Source organism: Helicoverpa armigera, chromosome 14 (genome assembly GCF_030705265.1).
Source record: "Helicoverpa armigera isolate CAAS_96S chromosome 14, ASM3070526v1, whole genome shotgun sequence".
In the NCBI taxonomy this organism is placed as follows: Eukaryota; Metazoa; Arthropoda; class Insecta; order Lepidoptera; family Noctuidae; genus Helicoverpa; species Helicoverpa armigera.
In genome coordinates, this window is record NC_087133.1 from 3,814,350 (window position 1) to 3,835,303 (window position 20,954).

The 20,954-nt window shown below is 36.7% G+C and overlaps 1 protein-coding gene across 1 annotated transcript in view; it reads right to left on the bottom strand.

The window, feature by feature from the left end:
• The window catches only part of LOC110380731 (homeotic protein proboscipedia), a 42,099-nt gene extending 22,978 nt beyond the window's left edge, over positions 1-19,121 (bottom strand). The window contains exons 1-2 of the mRNA XM_021340817.3: positions 18,905-19,121; positions 8,353-9,001 (exon numbers count right to left, since the gene is read on the bottom strand). Coding sequence (XP_021196492.1) covers positions 8,353-8,839 — 487 coding nt within the window. The 5' untranslated portion in view covers positions 8,840-9,001; positions 18,905-19,121. The remainder of the gene's footprint in view (positions 1-8,352; positions 9,002-18,904) is intronic.
• Between the last annotated feature and the right edge of the window lie 1,833 nt (positions 19,122-20,954).

A 20,954-nucleotide genomic window follows, 5' to 3' on the forward strand; every position in this document is an offset into this window, starting at 1 on the left:
TTGTGTTTTGGGATGATCACTTTATGGTTCTTAAGGGTCTGTTAAATGTTGGAATTGGTTTTAATGATTGTCATCAAATATTGGGTCTTATCAGTTGAATCAGAAATTGAATATGCAATATTTTTTAGAAAATATTTTTTTTATTTAAAGAAATAATTATTTAGTTAATTAGCCCAGTGTATTCAGCGAAGTGAACTACACAAGAAAACACAAAAATATACACATATTTTCCCAGAGCTACACTCACACTAGTCACGAACATAGTCAGAGAGCCGGTCGCCGGTCGCCCCAGGAGATGTAGTTGTTTATGCAGCAACGCTCCTCGGCTAAACGTTGCTGTGACGGTGACTAATGACGGATGCACTAATAGTTGTGTCGCATTCGCCAGCGCTGACGCCATATATCATGCGAGGGTAATGGGGGGAAAACGTCCTATCACCCTTGGACGTGATAAGGTCAAGAATCGTTTGTCCCCACAGATATTTTAGCGAATTTTCCGAAGCCGAGTTTTCGATTTATTGACTGTGATGTGTGGTTTGGGTGGTAAGGTGTTTTTTGTGTGTTAAAAAGAGGCTTTTATTGGATTGAGTAAGACTTCTAATCTTCCAAAATATTTTTTTTATTGTATTTTCGGCAGAAATCAATAGTAAATAAATCAAATACATATTTTGATAACAATCTATTACCGTTAAACATAATAAGAATACTTAGTGCTCGTTCACAATAATATCACGTCCATCTTCACTTCATTAACACAGAGCACAGTAGTGAACAAAATTGATGCAATAAAGTATTAAACACGAACAACATTAAAATAACGACACGCATAATATAAATGACATTCGTGTCTAAACAAGTCAGCGGTCACATTAGCATTAGCATAAATAAAGCACTTTTGTGTGCGTTCATACTTTTAAAATTAAGTATAGATGAAAGCTTGGCGAATACAAATGTAAGGATTTACTGTGTAGTCATGTCTCGGGATGTTGGCGAAGTGTCGTAGTGCGAGCGTACAGCAGGGATCTCCCTCGGCTACGGCGTAGCGGCGCTACGAGCTACGTCTCAAGATTAATACATCATCGTAGAGGCCGTGTTAGTGGTGCAACAATTTGTCTCTATAAATGTTGACTCAGCGAGCGGTTGGCTTGCGGTCTCCTCGCGCGATTAGCCCCGCTAAATTTATTGTTTAATTTCAAAGGCGTTATTAATAACTCGCGAGGTGATTAAACGGATTTCGCGGCTTAGCTTTAAGATGTTCGCCTTTGATTTATACGTTAGAGCTTAATATGCGGTGTCGAGGCTTTGTTGAGATATGTGTCGGCGTGAATATTTTATATCGCAACTTGACGCTTGACTAATAATTTACTGTCTAGCTGCACAGTTAAGAAATATACGTACCTATACGTGTTATTTATTTATGTTTCTGATAATAAATCTAATATGTCAGTCACGGTTACTATGAATGTGACGAATTGGTATCGTGATTGTACTGAGCTTAACCTGTCATTCTTCATAACTTTCATTTATCAAACGATATAGCGGTATTGAGTCGACTCTAAGTTGTGAACATACCCACAAATGTATAGAGTTACTGTTTTATCAATAAGCACTTATGCATAGAGTACAGAAACTTAGTTAATTACCCGCGACCAAGCAAACTCGTGTCCGGAAACCGGACAACACGATACGTCGGGCGTCGCACCCTCGTCTCAGACATGCTCCTGTTTGTCGACAGCCGCGGCGCGACCAACAAAACAACAAGCCGCCACTCACATGCCAATCTCGACCCTAAACCCAAAGCAAAGAGTTTAATTTCTGACGTACAAGTAAACAGAGTTTGGACGTTTTAAATTAGCGTTCGAGCTTCCACAGCGAAGATGATCTAGCTATGTTATCCAAATATGTGCTTAAAGTTTGAGTGCATATTGTCGAGAATGTTTTGTATCTGTTGACAATAGTTGCGGTCCGCGATACCACGGTTTATGCGTGTAAGATGATGCTTGTTTGGAACTCTCGCTGATATGATAAATCAGTTTAGAACCACCAAACAGCTCACTCGAGACTCGTCGAGGGGTGCAAAATGCCAAACAATCTTGTGTTAAATGAACAAATTGATTATGCAGAATTGTTTACACTGTGGTGAGAATATAGGCTCATTTGTTTGTGTGAAGCTGTAGGCAATGTTACAGTTTCAGTTTCATTTTTTTCTTAATTGTGTATTCAATATCGAATCATGATCATTATTGATTAAATATACGGTAATATGGTAGCGAACAAGTACTAAGTATGAAATATAGTTACTGGTTTTTCAGACGAGAATAGTGAACTTTTTTCTGCTTCTGTCATGATGAGTTTTTCATAATGCTGCCGATACAAGTAGTAATAATTATTCGGCGCCCTGAACTCGAATCTTAAAAAATACGACTCAATACAAAGAAAGTGTATGAGAGAATTAGGATTATACCACACAGCGTAACGTAACCGGCCCAAAAACAACAAATTCATCTCAGTGTCCATTCAGAGTGCGTAAGAAAAGTGCTGAGCAATACCTCCGTCCTTTTCTGGAGACCGCCCACGCAGATCTTGTGTCTCACTCACCAATCCTCTAATAGGATTACAGTGGACCATGGCAGGTAAGTGTCTGTAATTGCTGTTAAAATCGGCGCCGACAATACGACACAAAGAGGCGCCCAGTGTGCGCCCGTGTGCGCTCAGTGTGCGCCCGCCCTTAGCGAGAGTGATTTATTGATTGGCGTTCTTTATGTCGGCTTAGGATTATGTTTTGTTTGTTTGTTTGTGAGTTAGCGGCTCCCGTTTCGTTTGTAGTTTCCTTTTTATTTGATACGTTACAGATTTCTTGTGGATCTATTGTATGTGCGCTTCATACATCTAGCCTTTACCTAAAAAACCATAGGTTTCGCTTTCATTTTCTTTAGTTACGATTGATATGAAACCAATTATATCACAATACACACAATCACAAAAATAACATTAAGTATTTTACCAGCACCAGCACCATCGAATCTAAAAGATATCGAGTATAAAAGTTTCCCAATATGACAGACTGAAAAACTGACACAATGACTTAAAATTCAAAATACATATTCTTAAATAAAAAATCTTCACGAGTCACTTAACCCTACAAAACACACCAAATCGATTTGGCCACAACCAAATCGATTTAAAATACAAAATACACAAATAAATCCAGAGGAAAACATATCGCATTAACGTTTTAACCTTCGGGTGTCGGGTGTATTATTTGGTTCGGCTATAAACGCACAAAAGGGCCAGTTGTCGCATTGATTTATGTCCTGCGATGATAGCCGGGGCCAGCGAAAGTGTTACGGTCGACGTAAATCATAGCCCGAAATGTATTGACAGCCACTGAATACGCTTGTTATAGACGAAAAATTATTATATTTTTGTTTTAGTTATACGCTCGTTTATTGTTTTGTGATTTTATTAATAATAGACTTTTGGTATTGAAAAAAATGTATATGCTCTTTTTTCTTTAATGAAATGAGTCATGTTTGGAAATTATTAGTTTTGGAGTTCATGGAACTGTTGTAATGAAAATGTTGATAATATCTTCACATCGGTTCACATGTGCGATATGTTTTAAAACATACAAGGGCCAAGGTTATTATTATGCTTACATACAAAAGTTTCGAAAAAATAAAATATTTAAACCTATAAAGAATTTTCGAGGGTGAACTCGTTATAAGCAAAGTTTACCATTTTATTTTCCACTAGGTTTAAACTTTCATACATATATAATAAGTTGCTAAAAAAGGTTTAGCAGTATCATTTATGTTTTATATTTATTTAAGAGTTATTATTCTCTAAAGCTTTTTTTACTGACAAAGACAGAACTAATAGTTTTAAATTGCTTTTTATAATCACTTTACTTTAAAGAAGAATCTTAACCTAATAATAGTAAGTGGGGCTCAATGATACATAATAGGCCAGAGGCACCTGTGGTGACCAAGGAGAGCCCGCCTTACGGATATCATTCTAACCTAAAATTTACGATCATTTTTCACATAAATCAAAGCGGGCCGACCTAAAGATTTATTGCTATATTTGCGAGATGTGGTCAACTGTGCTAGATAAAAGACTACCTGAGTTGTGGCGTTTGTTCCGACCGTGGCTAATTTTCACAATTTATGACTTATTTTTGCATTGAAATCGAAAGTGGCGCTATTTTGGCACACCTTGCGCATTTGAGGGTTGAGGATCTGATGTAAAGGCAAGTGTTTACATTCAATCTTTTTTTTTTATTTAGGACGTATGAATTTCAATTTCTTTTGTAGGTTTAACTATATTAGTTCCGTAATTTGAAACAAACTTTGAATAATTTTGTCATATAGCTTGCAGTACATAATGGGTGTACTTTAAAAAGATAGCACAAAAAATTGCTTGCTTGAATTTCCTGCATATCTAATTTAAAAAAATAAAGACCAAGCCTAACAAAAAATGTTAGTTAGCGGTAAGAAGGCAGAATGACAAAGTTCCCATGCCATCATCATTACGTGTAATAGGTTCGTATTACAGTGAATATTTCAGCTGCTTATTTACAGAACGCGATACAGCGCACGCGATTTTGTGCCGACCTAGTCTTTGTTGTATCAAAAATGGTTGTTACCCTTATATCGGTTATTCGATTCGAAAAATGTCAAGAGGATTTGAGAAAGTGTTAGCACCAGCATTAATTGAAGCGTTAAAAATTGAGATTAAAATAAATGGAGCTACCAGTCTTGAATTGATCCACGACAGTCTCGCGACGCATCCTTCACATGCCACGGACCCTTCAAGACACCTCGGTTACATTTAATCAAACCTTTTGTTACTCAAAAGTCATTACAGTGAAGAAGGAACGTGAAATCGCGAGTGTCTCTCACGTCACTCACGATCGTCTGAACAAATTGAGACAGTGCAGAAATAACGCGGCATTGTATTAAAGAATCGGAATGATCGATCGTGTCAGGGCGTTCATTTTAATTTCGATCTCCGAGATCAGCCCGGGGCGTGGTTGTGCGAACAATTTGTTTCATGTCCCTAATACGTATATCTATCTCCAGATTCTATTGAGAATCGTCTTCTATTAGACATCGTGGTCACTGCCTCGCAGTTCCGTTAATATTTTTTTGGAAGTTTAACGGCGAACAATAGAAAATGACGAGTTTCTAGCAAAAACTATTGTATACATCCTTGGAATATTAACTGCAAATACCTAAGTAGATTTCTAAAAATAATCGCGGAAGTTCAAGTGACGATACGTCTTATGATATTTCTTTGTTCTTGCTGTTGGCGTTTTAGGTAACTGTTCTTTTGTGTTTCAATCATCTGGGGAGTAAAAAAGTAGGAAGCAGTTGTAAAAAGGCGGATATGCGGCATTTGGAAATAGACATGGAGTTGGGATTAGTGGTAGTTGGTGAAGGCAATATCTAAGTTTAGGCGGGTTGGCGGCGGTGCATCGCGGGCGTGCAGCGCTCGATAGCGCTGACAGTGACGGATTACCCCGGTAGCGCCCGGTTCACGGCCGGATCCACAGCCCTTGTCACTAGGGCTGTGGACTGACGAAACTTGTCACAGATTCTCTTTGTATGATGTCGTATTTTGGTAGTAGGTTTAAACATACACATCAAATAAAATTGGACTTACTGAACGAATAAACTATAAACTTTATCGTGACTTTTAAAATGATCAATATGTACCTATTGTTAGTACTGGCACAGATTACCTTAATAGTTACTTCGTGCACAGATTCCATATTTTTCATTTCACAAGGAATATTATATTTGAAGGAATTTGAGTACATATTTTGTACATCGATAAAATCATCCTCAGTCAATCATCAACCAGGTACCTATGTACCTATATACTAGGCACTCATTTAATATGTATAAGTTGCTACTAGAATGATGTTAAAATTACAAGCGACGCTTAAAATACAAAATATGAACGTTAACGTTTCAGTCTGACAACCCTACATGTTTGTGCAAACTTATATTTGGAGTGGTATCATCGGGGTGCTATAAGCAAGTTTGTGTATAATAATATCTGCAGTAATATAACAGCGTAAGTTGTACTTTGTCATCCTCATCGTATCAATATTATTATAATGGTTAGTATTTTTGTTCGTTGTCTTCATGATGCGTTTGATGCCTAATGCTTTTGGGCATCACCTGATAGATGTGGGAAGAGGTGGAACTATGAGCTTTCCCGATTCCTCCTCGTTCTTATAGAATCCAGATTAACGTCATTGCAAATGTCATGACGAAATCTTTTTTCTCCTGGAAATGCATTTCTCTACACTATACTTTGTAGATGTCACTCTTGGTTTTGGTTTTTCAGGAGTTGACGGTGGTAAGAATAGGACAAATAAAGATAAAGTTGTTAGAAGTAGGGAAACAATTGGTTCTATTATTTTGCTATGTATGCAGTATCTATGTATGTATGTACCTCTATGTTCTCTATGCAGCATGTTCAGTAAAACTCTCGATTCTGATCTATTGGCAAAGGATGGCAAAAGTTTAAACTGTAGCTATACTCTTGGTGAGATGCCAGCTGAAAATGTATCAAAAAGCATTTGGCTCAGGAACATGTAGTAGGGAGAATTTGTATACTTTTGTAAGTGGCCCTTACAGTTTCGACGCTCTGAATTTGAGGATTAAACTCAACTGAATATGTCAGATTTTAGGTTTGAAATAGATGAATTTGGTATAAACACAAAATTTGGTACATAGAGTAGCATTAAACTTTTTCTTAAAGTTCAACACGATGTGTAAGCGCCAATTTCTTAACAGCTTTTAACTAATTCTACAAGAAACGCTTAGCAAAGAAGTAGCGTCCATAAAATCATGTTAACGCGTGCGTTTTGTCGGCGAGACCTCCCGGAGCGCCCCGCGGGAGACCGCTCCTGTACGCCACGCGCTAATCGCCTCAAATATGAAAATATTATCTATTACACGTTGTAAAACTGTTCAACTTTTATACGAATCGCCCACAAAAAACTGGGAAGGTCGCAAATGTGAACGACCGAGACGAAAGTGTAGAATCATCGCCTCTGATTGGTCTTGTGATGTATAGAAAGGTGAACGGGTAATCAGTTCATATTGCAACGGTTCCTAGAAGCGTCAGTAACATACACCAGTCGGGCTGGCTGTAATCCTCTTTTTGTCCTTACACACGTCATTTCGAAGTGTAGCTGTTTTTTGTTTTGGAACTTTATGTTCCGAAGGCAATTTGAGTGATTTGGATGCGGATCTTGACATGATGAAGGCAATGTTTTTGTTTGTTGTTGTTACACCTAAAAATTGTTCTACCATACGTAGGTATTATATTCTACATTGTTTATTTAGCTCAATGGCGTCACCAGCTGAAGCAGTTTTTTTATTGGATTGACGTAATTCCTCGCTAATTGTATCAATATTTTCCCAAGCTAAAGGTCGGTACAGATATGTCGCAATTTGTATCGCATCCTCATGATGTATCACTTACCAGGTGAGGGTCGGTTCACACGACGGATGGTGATGGATCATCCACCGCTTATTGTTCTCCCTAACACGCGTTTTGTCCCAGAGACAAATTTGGGGTCACTCCATCTTTTATCTAGGTATCGTTTAATTGTATAAAAAATAAATGTTTCTATTACATTAAAAATCGTAAAAAATGTGACATACTTTTTTCTCTTCCTTCAAAACTTTGTCCAATATATGAGTTATATAGGATATTGGATTGCATGGCCAGTTTCAAGATGTATGCATGGGGGCGATCGGTAAAAATAAATAAATGGTCGTAAACAGGTTCCCACTCTATTCTTTGAATTTTACCTACGAGCTTGTCAGCATATAAAAATTATGTTCTAAAATGTTCTCACTTATAATTTGTGGTTATAGTGCATGTCGGGTATTCCGTTCCGTTACACGGCATGTTGGAGCGGGTCGGTGGCTCGGATAATACCTCTGCCGACGCGTAGCGATACACTCCCACACCAAGACCAACTACAGTTACAGACACAAAACGTCGGCGTCGTCGCGCCACACAATTCAATATATTTCGGAGTAATTTAATGTTCATTAAAGAAACTCTGAGACCGTGAACCAGAATACAATGGTTGAATAGCCATTTGTTGAAGCCGTTGAAAGGCACAATAATAATTCTGAAGTTGTTATTCACGCGACAGTTAGGCGCACTTACGAAACGAAAACGTGCACGTTTGATGGAGGACCCATTTTCTTAGTGCTGAACTCAGCGCGATGGTGGGGTCGACTGAATGTCTTTGACCGCTATTTACGCTTCGTAGGTGTAAGTCAAAAATCTATTTTAAAGAAAATTGTCACGTACCTTGTTGACTGCTCTTTCTCGTAGTTTTTTTCTCTTTCATCCAAGGGTACTCGGGCACGTTGAGGCCGCCACCAGGCGAGGGCAGGTCGGGCGCGTAGCCCGGGGGAGTATGTTGCGGGCTGAGTTCTCCTCCTCCTAGTTGCGGTAAGGCAGTCATGAACTCAGCCATGGAAGGTTGGCTGTTGATGAAGCCAGTCTCAGTGCATGTCTCGAGCATGGGGTGCGGCGCGCCGGCGGTGGTGACGGCCGCCAGCCAGAAGCCGTTGCCACCATGCTCCATGCGCGGGTGGTCCTGCCCCGGCGCCGGCCCCATCGGCGGCGTGTTCCTCGTCTTCACGGCGAAGTCCTCTTCCATCTCATCGCGCACCCCCATGCCAACTCTCGTGTGTTGCTTCCCTCTGATCGTGGGAAACTCTTCGCATTTTATCTTGCGCACCAGCGGGTTAGTGTCGAGCGGCAAGGCAGCGGTGTTGCATATCTCTTGCATCGCTGTGTGTGTGCCGCGCTGCCCAACGCCTGATCATTCACGGGACGTCTTCGTCTTACGTTTGGCCGCATGCGTCATTTTTCGAAATACATCAGGTTTATTTGAATCGGAGATTCTTGTGTAATATTGCTGCACTGGATGTTGACAGTAGCAGCATGATATCTGAAAAATATAATTAGATGTTAACAAACTAGTTTGGTATATGTAACCGATATGTAACTCTTATAAAGAAGTGTGAATAAGACTGAGTAAGCTCAGTCAGACTAGCAAGATTCAGACCTTTAATTGTATGCATTTGCCAATGTAAATATACTTAGGTTCAATCAAGACAATTAAGATCTTAATATAAAGCTGAGCAATGCCTAATCGTCCTTAATTTGACGAAAATAGAGAGGCGCCAAATTTAATGTAACGGGAGAAGGCTGTCTCGCGGTTATTTCGCAATTATCCGCGGACAATCGACATTACCGCGGCTTTGTCGAATAATTTGTACGTAAAGCCGTGATGAACCCGCGAATAATGAGCGAACCAAATTGTTTATTGTAATTTAGAGGCCTCATGAACTGTTGCACGTGACCGAGGACAATGAAGCTATTACATTTTTATAAACTCCAGTGAAAATTATGAAAATGTAATGTTCAGATGTAGATAGAATGCAAATTACATAATCGTGTGTTTGTTGCTCATGTTGCGGTGTTATTGATATTTTTTTGTGTTTTACTGCAATTTAAAACTGTTTTGCGTCGTAGTCAGCATAAAAAGATGCGGACTGTAAGTATGTTAATCAACTAAATATTTATACCTTAAGGGGTTCAAAAAGTAAACTATAGAAGGGTTTTGTACTCCTTTATTGCATCTGTAAGATACTTTGTCATGTGGCTTCGCACCGCTTGAAGTAAAGGGAGGTCGAGGCTGCGGACGTGTGGCGTCACTTTTATAGCGCACATGTTGTGGCCAACAGTCCCAACCGCGGGTCCCAGCCGAACGAGATGTAAACTCGAAAATGTTCGCTACGCCCGCCGCGGTTCCGATCCCGCTGTTGGCTCAACGTCAATTAAAATTCAAACCGCGTTCGAAATACGATTTTTTCCACTGGAATTTGCGGTGCGGCCTGGAGAAATGGCGGGAACGCGCCTTTTTGTTTCATTTTATTTTTTGAAAATGGAACGGCTGGCGGTTAAACCTATTTTAATGCGTATGGGTTGCTGTGTGTTTTGAATTAAAAATATTGTGTCTGTTCTGTTTGCGCGTGGATGGACAATGAAATGTAATTTCCTTTGGAGAATAACATTTATATTTGTACGTGTCTAGAGAGCATTATGCGGTACATGTCGGTGACTGCGTCCACTTATCTAGATTACATTTCAGCTACATTTGAGTAAGATGTACCAACTTTATGAGGTAAATTAAAATAAATGTTTTCCGGCGATATTCTGAAAATAACTAGTCTAACTAAAAAAAAGTCGAGAAGAAAATACTGTTCATTCAACTAACTCTTTTACTAAACCAGGGCTTTTAAGAAGGCAAAGGAAATTTCAAAATTCCCCTTTCCCCTTGTTTCTCAGCAGGGTTCCGTAGGTTTTACGCCGCGTTTCACTTTACCGGCGCCCTCAAGGGGCTCCCTTAAAAAAGCATAAAACGTGAACAGAGCCTACTTATGAATTTGTTTATGGCCCCATTTTCAGGAGACGTCGTCTTCGAAATCTGGGAGCTTACGAAATAACAATATTCCTAATTTAATGCCTCTAAATCTTTATTGATACGAGCAGTTCAAGTAGGTTATGAAATAGGTGGAATGACGGTGATATCTTAGCTTGTTTTTGTACCTAATTAATGATTTATTATGTAATAAATACTGTTTAAAGATTAGCGTGTATAGTGAAACTAAATTACCTTAGTTAGCATATGAATCTTACAGTACCACAACCTCATTTATACGCACATAAGAAAAAAGAACAAGTTATGTTTCAGCTGCAAGTATTAATTGACAACCTAAAAAACAAAACAACACTAAAACCACGATTCATTTACATCGCCAGTGTATCATACAAAAGGCCTCATAATAAAGGCAAGGGATAAGCAGCTATTATCGTCAATTTAGTTATTTATGTACTGCAGAGTAAATAAGCGAACATCTGCGTGTCCAAACTAGTGGTTAGGGTCCAATTTGCTGGCCGTAACGATTTCCTCTTCGGGGAATCGAATGGCGTGCGTCCGGATGACGCCCACCTACATACTTACATACGTAGAACTGTGTATAGTGTGGTGTGGTAGGCTTTCGATGTGGTTCAATGTACGGTATGCTCGAAGAAAGCCTCAATTATCGTTCATTTGCCATGTTTGAGGTTTTTGAGGTATGTAATTCTTGTTCTACAGTAGGTACCTCGAATGTATGAAGTGGTACATTGAACAGTACAGTGGTTAAGTTATGTGGCGAAAGTTTAACAAAAATACTGTTCTACATCCTAATTTAATAACATGTTTCTATTTCTATGAATCATAGTTCCTGCATAAGCTTGGGAGTGGTTCAAAAATGTATATTCAATGTAAAATAAAAGCTTCATTGCATGTTAGGGACATGATGCATGCAATAGATCTGGTTTGAAATGACTGCGTTGCATTTCGCAGAATGCTGTACGATAGCGTTGGTATTTGTTAATGGAATTGTAGAAATTAAATTGAATAAGGAATAGTAGACAGAAGCAAATAAAAAAAAAAAACATAAAACAAATGAATTTACAATTCCACATCCATTATTTTCACTTCAAAATTCGAATGCGTCTAACAGAAGCAACAAAAACCAACATGCCTCCATAATACGATGCAATTAAAAAGTAAGCTCGACCAATCAGACACGAGTTCTAAATACGAACATTTCTAGTCTATGCGTCGTATGAGCAAGTATATGGCCATCATTGCTCATTATTAGCCAGTTCTCACGCAACACGCACGTGCAATCAGCGACAACAATTGACCGCCTGCTGGCTTATTTGTCAATCTGTATTATTGGTGGGTCGTATCATAAACCTAGTACTTTAGCAGGAATGCAGTCGGCCTCGGCTAAGACTTATTGATGCTGAGAATGAGTAGGTGAGGATATACTCTATAACGGTGCGGCTTTGTTTGAATTAGAAAATAACTCAATTTTTATTTTCTTAGAAAAATTGCATTGTGTAGAAAACTAGAGGTACAAGTTTGGATTTGCTAATGTGGTATTTGAATTGGCAGAGAAAACCAAACCGTTTATGGTAGAGACGAGTACTGCTTCCAATTTAATATCTTTGAAAGCTGAAAAAGCACTTTTTGCCATCTTATTCAACATACATTGATTCCCCTGCCCTTATGCCAATTTTGGGGCGGAGTCATCTATCTGCAGTTTTATCACAAGTAACATTATTTGTAAACATTTCGAATTTCACTCCATCCATCCTTAATTTGGTGGTTCCCTTCCTACATACCTACATTCCTCAAAACCTTCCTCAATACATGATCCTTATGCCTCCGTATTACATGCCCATACCATGACAGCAGTTTCCACATACTAAGTTTTCCGATTAACACTATGTCTAAAACAGATCCACAGACAATTGCATCCAACAGCTAGTATTACACAAAGCCTCGAGTTTGCATGTGATATTTAATAACAGGTCGTAAATGACTGAACATAAGAAACGACTACATAGATGCAAAGCAAACATTGTACGCTAACAAGCTAAAAAACATGTAATTTGCAAACGGAAGCCTTATAATTGCAGAGTTGTTTCAGCTACTATTACGATTGTTCACGAAATTTTTGACGTATTGCGTTGCCTATGATACTGAGAACAATGGCTGTTATAATTTGTCGGAGACATAATATAGAATAGAATATTGAAATATAATACATTTACGAAATACATATATGGCAATACTTTGGTAAGTAAAAACCAAATATCAGTGGTAACTTTGCTTGATGAAGCCTACTTTTTGCTTGATGAAGAGTGAATGAACTAAGTTGCAGCTACTGCAAAAAAAGAGAGAAGGTGACTTCTGAAGTAGAATTCAAACAATAGAAAATCTTCCAATAACAATTTTGTCCATTGCTTTCCATCATTCTACTTTCAACATCAACTAACAACGCGGTGAAGAAACACACAAGAAAACTTATTAGAACACTCCATAAAAATCCTGTCACAGACTTGACATACAACTTAGAAAAACATAGTAATCTAACATACTATAACCTGGTGAAACTACTCGTAAGAAAACTAAAAGGTAGTGGTACACCACCATTAGAAATTTGCCTATTTCATGTGGTATTAACTTTCTATTTCCATCCGATCTAACCATGGCTAATAAGCAGGGGAATTATTATTTTTTTGTGGGAAATTATACTAGTTATGTTTCTACGTGGTCCCACAAAAAGCGGTTGACACGAAAACCGACTTGATAAGTGCAATTTCTTAGTAAATGCTGGCGTTTCCCTAGACTGGGCCTTAAATTATAGTGGGACGTATGTATGTGTCATTATGAAGTACTTCTATGAAGATAGACGTTTGTTTATGAGATGCAGAAGTTGCAATGTTTGTGTATTCTATTTACATCACAGTTAGTTAGTATTTGGTTAGCAATTCATTACTGTTTTACCTGCCTATCCTCATATTTTCAGCAAGTTTCGTGAAGAGATACCACGCTTTTTTTCTATTTTTGTTCTTATCAAGTATTTTTTGTACTTATCAAGCAAATCTAATAAAAATCGATTTAACAAAAGGTTCGGTATTTATCATGTTTTAATAATTTTACTGCATATGTAATTAATAACTATACAGCCACCAATAAAACTATTGGACCACAAACAAAGCAAATACATTTTGACAACTACCTTTTTCTTCATTGAACATACAACATTTTATACATCCTTGCACAATAGCAATAGGTACCAATCCGTCTGATTACTGTTACAGTAGCAAACATGATATCGTTGTAATTAATTGCTAATTATCATTGTGAATGTTGTAGAACTGACATCAATAGGTGCCTTTGTTGTATTAGTTACAGTCCAAATAAGTAGCATTTTTATTATCTCATTAGTTTGAAAAGATCTGGATTTAAGAGATGATTGCAAAACTGCAGTACTCTGTTAGAATGTTTCAAAATCAATTTATGGATGCTTCTATTCAACAATAAATTCGTTTATACGCTCTTATAACTGGGTCATTGCTATAAGTACCAAATGTATAAATGTCGCTGGAAATTAAAAAAATAGTAGCAGCTTTTCAGGCATTGGGTTTTATCAAGCAGAACTTTCTTGCAATCATTTATTTTCTGCGATTTGCGATAAAGGAAATTCTCTAAGTAAATTGTATATTTTTCGTTTAAATCATATTTACCATATTCATACAATATTTTCCTGCCAATATACACCTGTATATAATTTGATGTGCACGAGCTGATTTTAAGTCCCGAATCAAAGGACCAGAAAACGATCAAAAACACAAATCTCCTTATAAACCCATAAACCAATATTAACCTAATAAATATATTGTAACAACACAAGAGGGTGTGCTGACAAAGTGTGTGGAGTTGGTGTGGCGGAAAGTAGGTATGCATCATATCTGGTCGTAAACGTCGGAGGAACATCAGCCTCCGGGATAGGCTGTGATTTGTGATGGATCACGCGAAGGGAAACTGGGAAACTCTCATTTATTGAGCCCTATTCTCAATGTATAGTCTCAATGGATATTGGGTAATGATTTTGTGATTAATACTAGTGAATTAATGATTGTATGAATTTCTATTTTTTGTTAGATAACGGTGAACTTTGAAATTATAAAACATTGCTGTGTTTTAAACAATTTGGAGTTTCTTAAGCCAACTTTATGACAGCCTTAAGACAACTAAATGAGCCTGCTTTCTATTTAGGTAACACAGTCTGCATTTGTTTAACTAAGACTTTACTGATAAGTAATACATTACTGGTGTGTCAGAAAGTATGCATCATATCTGGTCGTAGACGTCGGAGGAACATCAGCCTCCGGGATAGGCTGTGATTTGTGATGGATCGCGTGAAGGGAAACTGGGAAACTCTCATACATTGAGAATAGAGGGATAGTGTGTAATGATTTCGTGATTAATAGTGGTGAATGAATGATTGTATGAATTTTGCTAGCCTTTATATTTATTTGTTACATGTTGGTTAATAATGATGAAAATATGTAGCATGACAAAAAAGCATCATAGTTGAAAGTTTTTTGGGAAAGCGGTTAAATATAGCCTCGTTTATAATGATACAAGAACTTGGTCCAACACAGCTGAATGCGCCTTTTACGGTAAAATATTCTACAATTGTTTAAATACAATATTCTAAAATGTTATGAACATCTTCAAGTATCGATATTAGAAAAAAAAACACTCCATAACGGGCGAGCACCTAAGAAAAGAAAATTCTAAGAATAATAATAGATTCGACTCGAAAACATAATTCTCTAAGGTAAGCGTATGTGTATATTGAGCGCAAGTACAAAGTATATTTAGAGATACAACTATTTACGAGAATACTCAGTAATGCGTGAGTCAATGCTCTTTTAATTACTGTTCACATAAGTCTCTGTTAGTGTTCAAACGTACAAACATACATACTTGACATGTAATACATAAATAAATATAGGTATATTATGTTGCAATGATTACGTTATACATATGTATGTATCAATTGGTATTTGTCCTGTAATATTTATAACGAGGATTTTTTAGTCTCTTAAAAGCTATGAGAGTACTGAAACAATCGTTCATTGGGAAGCTACATTATCCCTGGGCGACAAAAGCTAAGTATATTTCATTATTATCATGGGAAACAGTTACCATGGGCCATGGGTGTAACCACGGGAAACAGGTTGTTTTAAATCAGTAGGCTTAATTCTCGAAGTACTTTAAATATTTTGTCTACTAACTTTGAGCAGAGGTTTCACCTGTCTCATAGGCACTTCACGCCCTTGGGCAAAAAGTAACCTTCCTCAGTAATGGGCTAACACTGAAATAATTTTTCAACTGCCAACAATATAGGACCAGTAAGTACCTACCAGTTTTTGAGATTAGCGCATTCAAGCAAGCAAGCAAGCAAACAAACCCTTCAACTTCAAAATATTACTCCAGATTAATTATAACCTATAGATACTGCAGCAGACAATATTAACTTTTGCATTAAGCCAGTAATTATTTTAAGAGTGCCACGAAGAGTTTCAGTGATTGAACCGGTGATGGATCACGGAAGGGGTGTGAGACACCCTCAGTTGTTACTCGACATCGGTATACACTTACTAGGAGACACTTTCTTTGTATCTCTTTAGGAAGTGCGGATTTGTGAAGAGATTTGGGATTCGTTTTTGTTGGTTTTTATAAATGTGGATATCTAGGAAATTGCTTACTTGTAGTGTCTTAAGTAGAACAGGGAAATCTACATGTAGGTTTCTGAGTGCAGCATTATTATTAAAGAACTTCTTGAAAGTAAATGGACTATTAATTTACTTTCAAGAAGTTCTTTATGGTTCTGTATCCCTGGTGATAAGTATGTATCTATTATTAGTGGAAAGCTCCCTTGATGTTCTATCTATCTGTGTTAGTCCTCAGGCAAAATGATGTGAAAGTGCGCGAGCAATTGCAAACATAGATTCAAATACGTACTTTAACATTCTCCTTATTGATCAATTTCTTTCAGTTTATACATACTACTTGTTTACCCTCGTTTAATATTAAAGTAAAGCGAAAAACACGTTCGTCATCAGCATCAACGTGCAATTCACAAAGCCCTCTTATTATACCGAATGCTCTAAAATCTCTTAAATCTAAAGTTTTCACACCAAGCTGTTAACTAACACATACTTGGTCTTTTCATAACCCAAAAGGACCAAAAGGACCAAGACCGAAGAACAAAGTGATCCTTTAGTAGCACAACACATGGTACACATGTTTACGTTGCAATATAAATTCGGAGCACGCACTAACAGTTGGGAAGGCATGTTATGAACATTGTACCTATTTATTAGGTGTTTTATTGACTTTACGATGTGAATATAACGGGGATTATGTGCCTAAACAGTGTATTAAACGTTTTAAGAAGAAAGAATTATGTCGACATTAGGTAAGTATACTGCTTTATGTGATACGTCAAACAATAACTCTAGGATGCAGTTTAGCTTTTGTTTTTGTTCTAAATTATAATTAATTGCATATAAAGATTACAGTGAGGTTAATATATTTTAGTAATGGTAATACGTTGTTTTATTTCTTGTACTTATAAACAAATAAAAGACGGAAATCAATTGTTTGAGAAGCTAAAGTATTGCAATTCGTTTTGGGTCTTTAAACCATGATTTAGAACGCGCCTAAGGTTTTTATTGCTTTAAGCTAGATTTACCTTCAATATGACAAGCAAACTTTTCTCCATTCTCACACGTTCACACACACAAAACGTTACACAATATTTTCCTTTTACCTTCAAAACTCATAGCAAGAAGACAGACCAACAAAAAAACGATCACATCACATTTTTACCAACACCTACTAATCCTACACTTGTATGCATCCCACAAAATACCTATATACGTCATAAAATTTGAAATATATTCACACGACGGTACGTAAGGCGTATTCAAAGCGACGGCGGCGGTGGGCGTGTCAGCTCTACGACCGCCCAGCGGACCGCCCTAGCCGACTAGATATGAAGCCTTGGAAAATTCTACTCAAATATACCTAGAATATGTGGAATTAGTTTTTGAATAGATAAGCTCTGGAATATGAAAAAAATGAAGACCAATTTTTTTAGAGGTCTTGCTTCATATCTGTTGGTTTTGATTCGTCTTTGTTATATGCAATACCTATGCGATATTTGTTAGAAGTTTGAATATACCACATTAGATTACATATTGATCATTGTCCTGTATGCCTGTCAAGTGTAGACAAAGACTACATATCTACCTAAGGTATAAGAAAAAAAATCAATTTTCTTTTACTATAAGTTGTAAGCATGTTTTTCCTCAGAGTCCGTTTAGTTTTAAATTCAATAGAAACTCCGGTTAGTCACTAATACCTAAGTATGTAGTATAAATAACAGGCAGTTTACAGTTTCAGAATTAATATTGTTATGTAGGCAATTTCTCAATTAGTGTCAGACCTTCATAAACGCTTACATTTCATTTTCATTAGGTACATAAAATCATTCTGATCTTAAGGTACCTACGTACAATGGTGAAGATTTTTTTTTTGTTATGATTGTGAACAAAAATGCACAAAACAAATAAAAAATGTGAAATCTGTAAATACATAATAAATCCTAAGAAGAATATTGAACAATGGTAATGCGTCAAGTAAATTAATTTAAGTAATCAAAAATCAAAACGTATTTTTAAATAAATCGATATTTTAATATCTATTTGAAGACCTCTTGTGTGATATAATGTTATACACATAAGTAGGTAGTGTTATACATAATAGTAGACTATAACTATACTCAATTAATCTATTAGATATATTATTATATACTTATTTTAGTAATAATAGAGGTCGTTTCTATTATTCTAATTTCAATGAAATTATACCAAAGGTGTACCTACTAATAAAAGTATTACTTAGTTATTTATTTATTCAGTAATTAATTGAAATAAGGTATCAAAATAATAATTAATAGCTCTCAATACCTAATTAAGTAGATACTTAGCAGGAACTAAAGTAACCTGTCACTTACATTAATTTATACTTTTGTCTTATAGGTAAATATTACGCATATTACTAAATACCTATGTATTTATATAAAACCATTTATAAATATGTCACATAGGTATTTAAGTTGATTTAATTATCTGTGTTTAAATTAATGTGTAAGTATACTGATACAACTGTCGTACATAACAACTGTAACAATATCGTTGAATCAGGTACACTCCGGCTCAAAAGTTTATTTTGTTTGCTTCGATGACATAATCATTGAATATTTTTGGTGATTTATATAATTTAGGTGGATATAATATCTAGATTTGTAATATTTTTATGCTAATAAATTGATATATAAACAACAATAAAAAAGTTACTTACACCTTAACACGACGCAAGACCACTAGGTACAGTCAACACAAAAATCTTAGTCATTATCCAAGAATCACAAAACACAGCACTGCACTTAAACTCGAGTAAGTATTCACGATACACAGTTCTCGTCTATAAAACACTAGGCACGAACAGTCAGCAAAAAAGGATTTACTAGAAATTTGTTATCAGCGTTACTATCGCAATGTCAGTGTGGCGTGGCGACTGTCAACTGTCTACTAAACGAATCGTCACTGCTTGCTTGCCGCCATGCCCACTTCCATACAACGTCTATTCAACATACAACATATAAAGAGAAACTAAACTTGCTAAATACTCCCTTATTCCGTGACTAGAAGGCTCTAAGTGCTGCTTCCCTCTTTTGTCGCTTACGTCAAAATTAATACTGAGCGCTCCTATAAAATATATTTGCTGTACTCCTCACACTGTAGCTCTAGGTAATGTTTTGTCTCTGTCAATTCATGTTTAAAATTTTAGTTTTTAAATACAGAATTGTTTTTAATTTTGGAAATGATTTTTTGTGGATTTTTGGAAAATTAGTTTATTCTGTAGCCCAGACTAGGCATCAGTTTTGGATATCTGAAGTAGGAATACAATGCACAAAAGTGTTTGTTGAAGCCCAGCACCTACCGGGCGAGTAGCGCCATCTCATTTACTCTCATATTTCTTGTTTGTTTCACGTGCCGCGATTGGGCCAATAGCATTTACGGAGCAACCCACCTTACGGCATATAAACTAGCGCGGAATATTGTACTCTATCGCTTGTGAATAAAGTTTAACTTTTTACCATTTAATTCCGAGTTACCGGCGTTTGTCACGCAAGAGTTCTAATTTTAAATCAAGTGTAGGCGGAGCTCTCGTGTCGGAGCTTTTATATTGAAAAACAAAATGTCTTTAACGAAAACCTGTTTTGAGAAACTTAAGCCTTTTATGTACGGAAGTTTTAAGTTTAGCGTTGGAAGAGAGATAGAACCTTTTGGTCCGGAGCGCGGAGCTAGTCCCGCTGAAATAAAGTAAAAAACTTTAGTAACCGGCTTGTCGGTGTTTTCCTTTTGTTTGATTTTTGTTTTGTGAACGGGACATTGCATGAGAAATGCAATGCAACAATATGGCGTCGTATTCATCTTTACTGTACGTATGCAATTTTCATGGATTATTGAGCTTTGTGAAAGATGAATACAGATAACGATATGTATTGTATATTTTGCTGCAGTGGGTATGAATATTGATTTGTTGTATATTTTCTAGTATGGTCTACATTTGTTATCTTTGTTCTGAGAGGCTGGTGGGTGCAAGTAGTGGGTAGGTAGAGTGGTTCGTCTGGCGTCTGTTCGGCGGGTGAACTCATTACGGTTGTCGGTCAAGGCCTCGAGGTCGCTGCGGTGGGTGGCCGCCTTAATTACTCCCTACGATTTAGGACTTCTTTCTCGTGCACTGTGGGCCCAGCTACTCGTACATTCTTGTGGCTACAGACGTGTGACTATCAAGATGAGCTTGTTTTTTTAGTTACACAACTTGCTTAGGTGGGTATGTGTGTAGTGTAAGTACGGAGGATAGTACAATATAATTACTGAAGTCACTTTTGATGTTGACTGTACACAGGGTTCTTTTAATGAGTAATTTATATAGCAAAATTTTAAATATATATTTTTTTACTATTCTTCTTTAAACCTATAATTGTATAAATGGGGATTCATATCTATAGTGCTATTTGCACTATATATATTTAAGCATCCTCAAATATGTCTTTAAAAAGCAGATGCATTTTTTTTCTCAAAACATTTTTCTTTATTAACCCTCCCACTTTGCCATGTTTTATTATATGGTCACTTACCATATAAAATTAATGTTTATACCCAGTATAGCCTTCAGGCAATAGCTTTGTATATCGTTGAATATTCAAGAGAAGACTTAAAAGGAATAATTAAATGACGTTAAAAACTTATTTAAGTATTCTAGAGCTACGATCAGACATCAGTTATTCAAAACCTGTTTCACTCATTAGTTCAGTGCGTAGCACTATGCTATTAGTATCTAG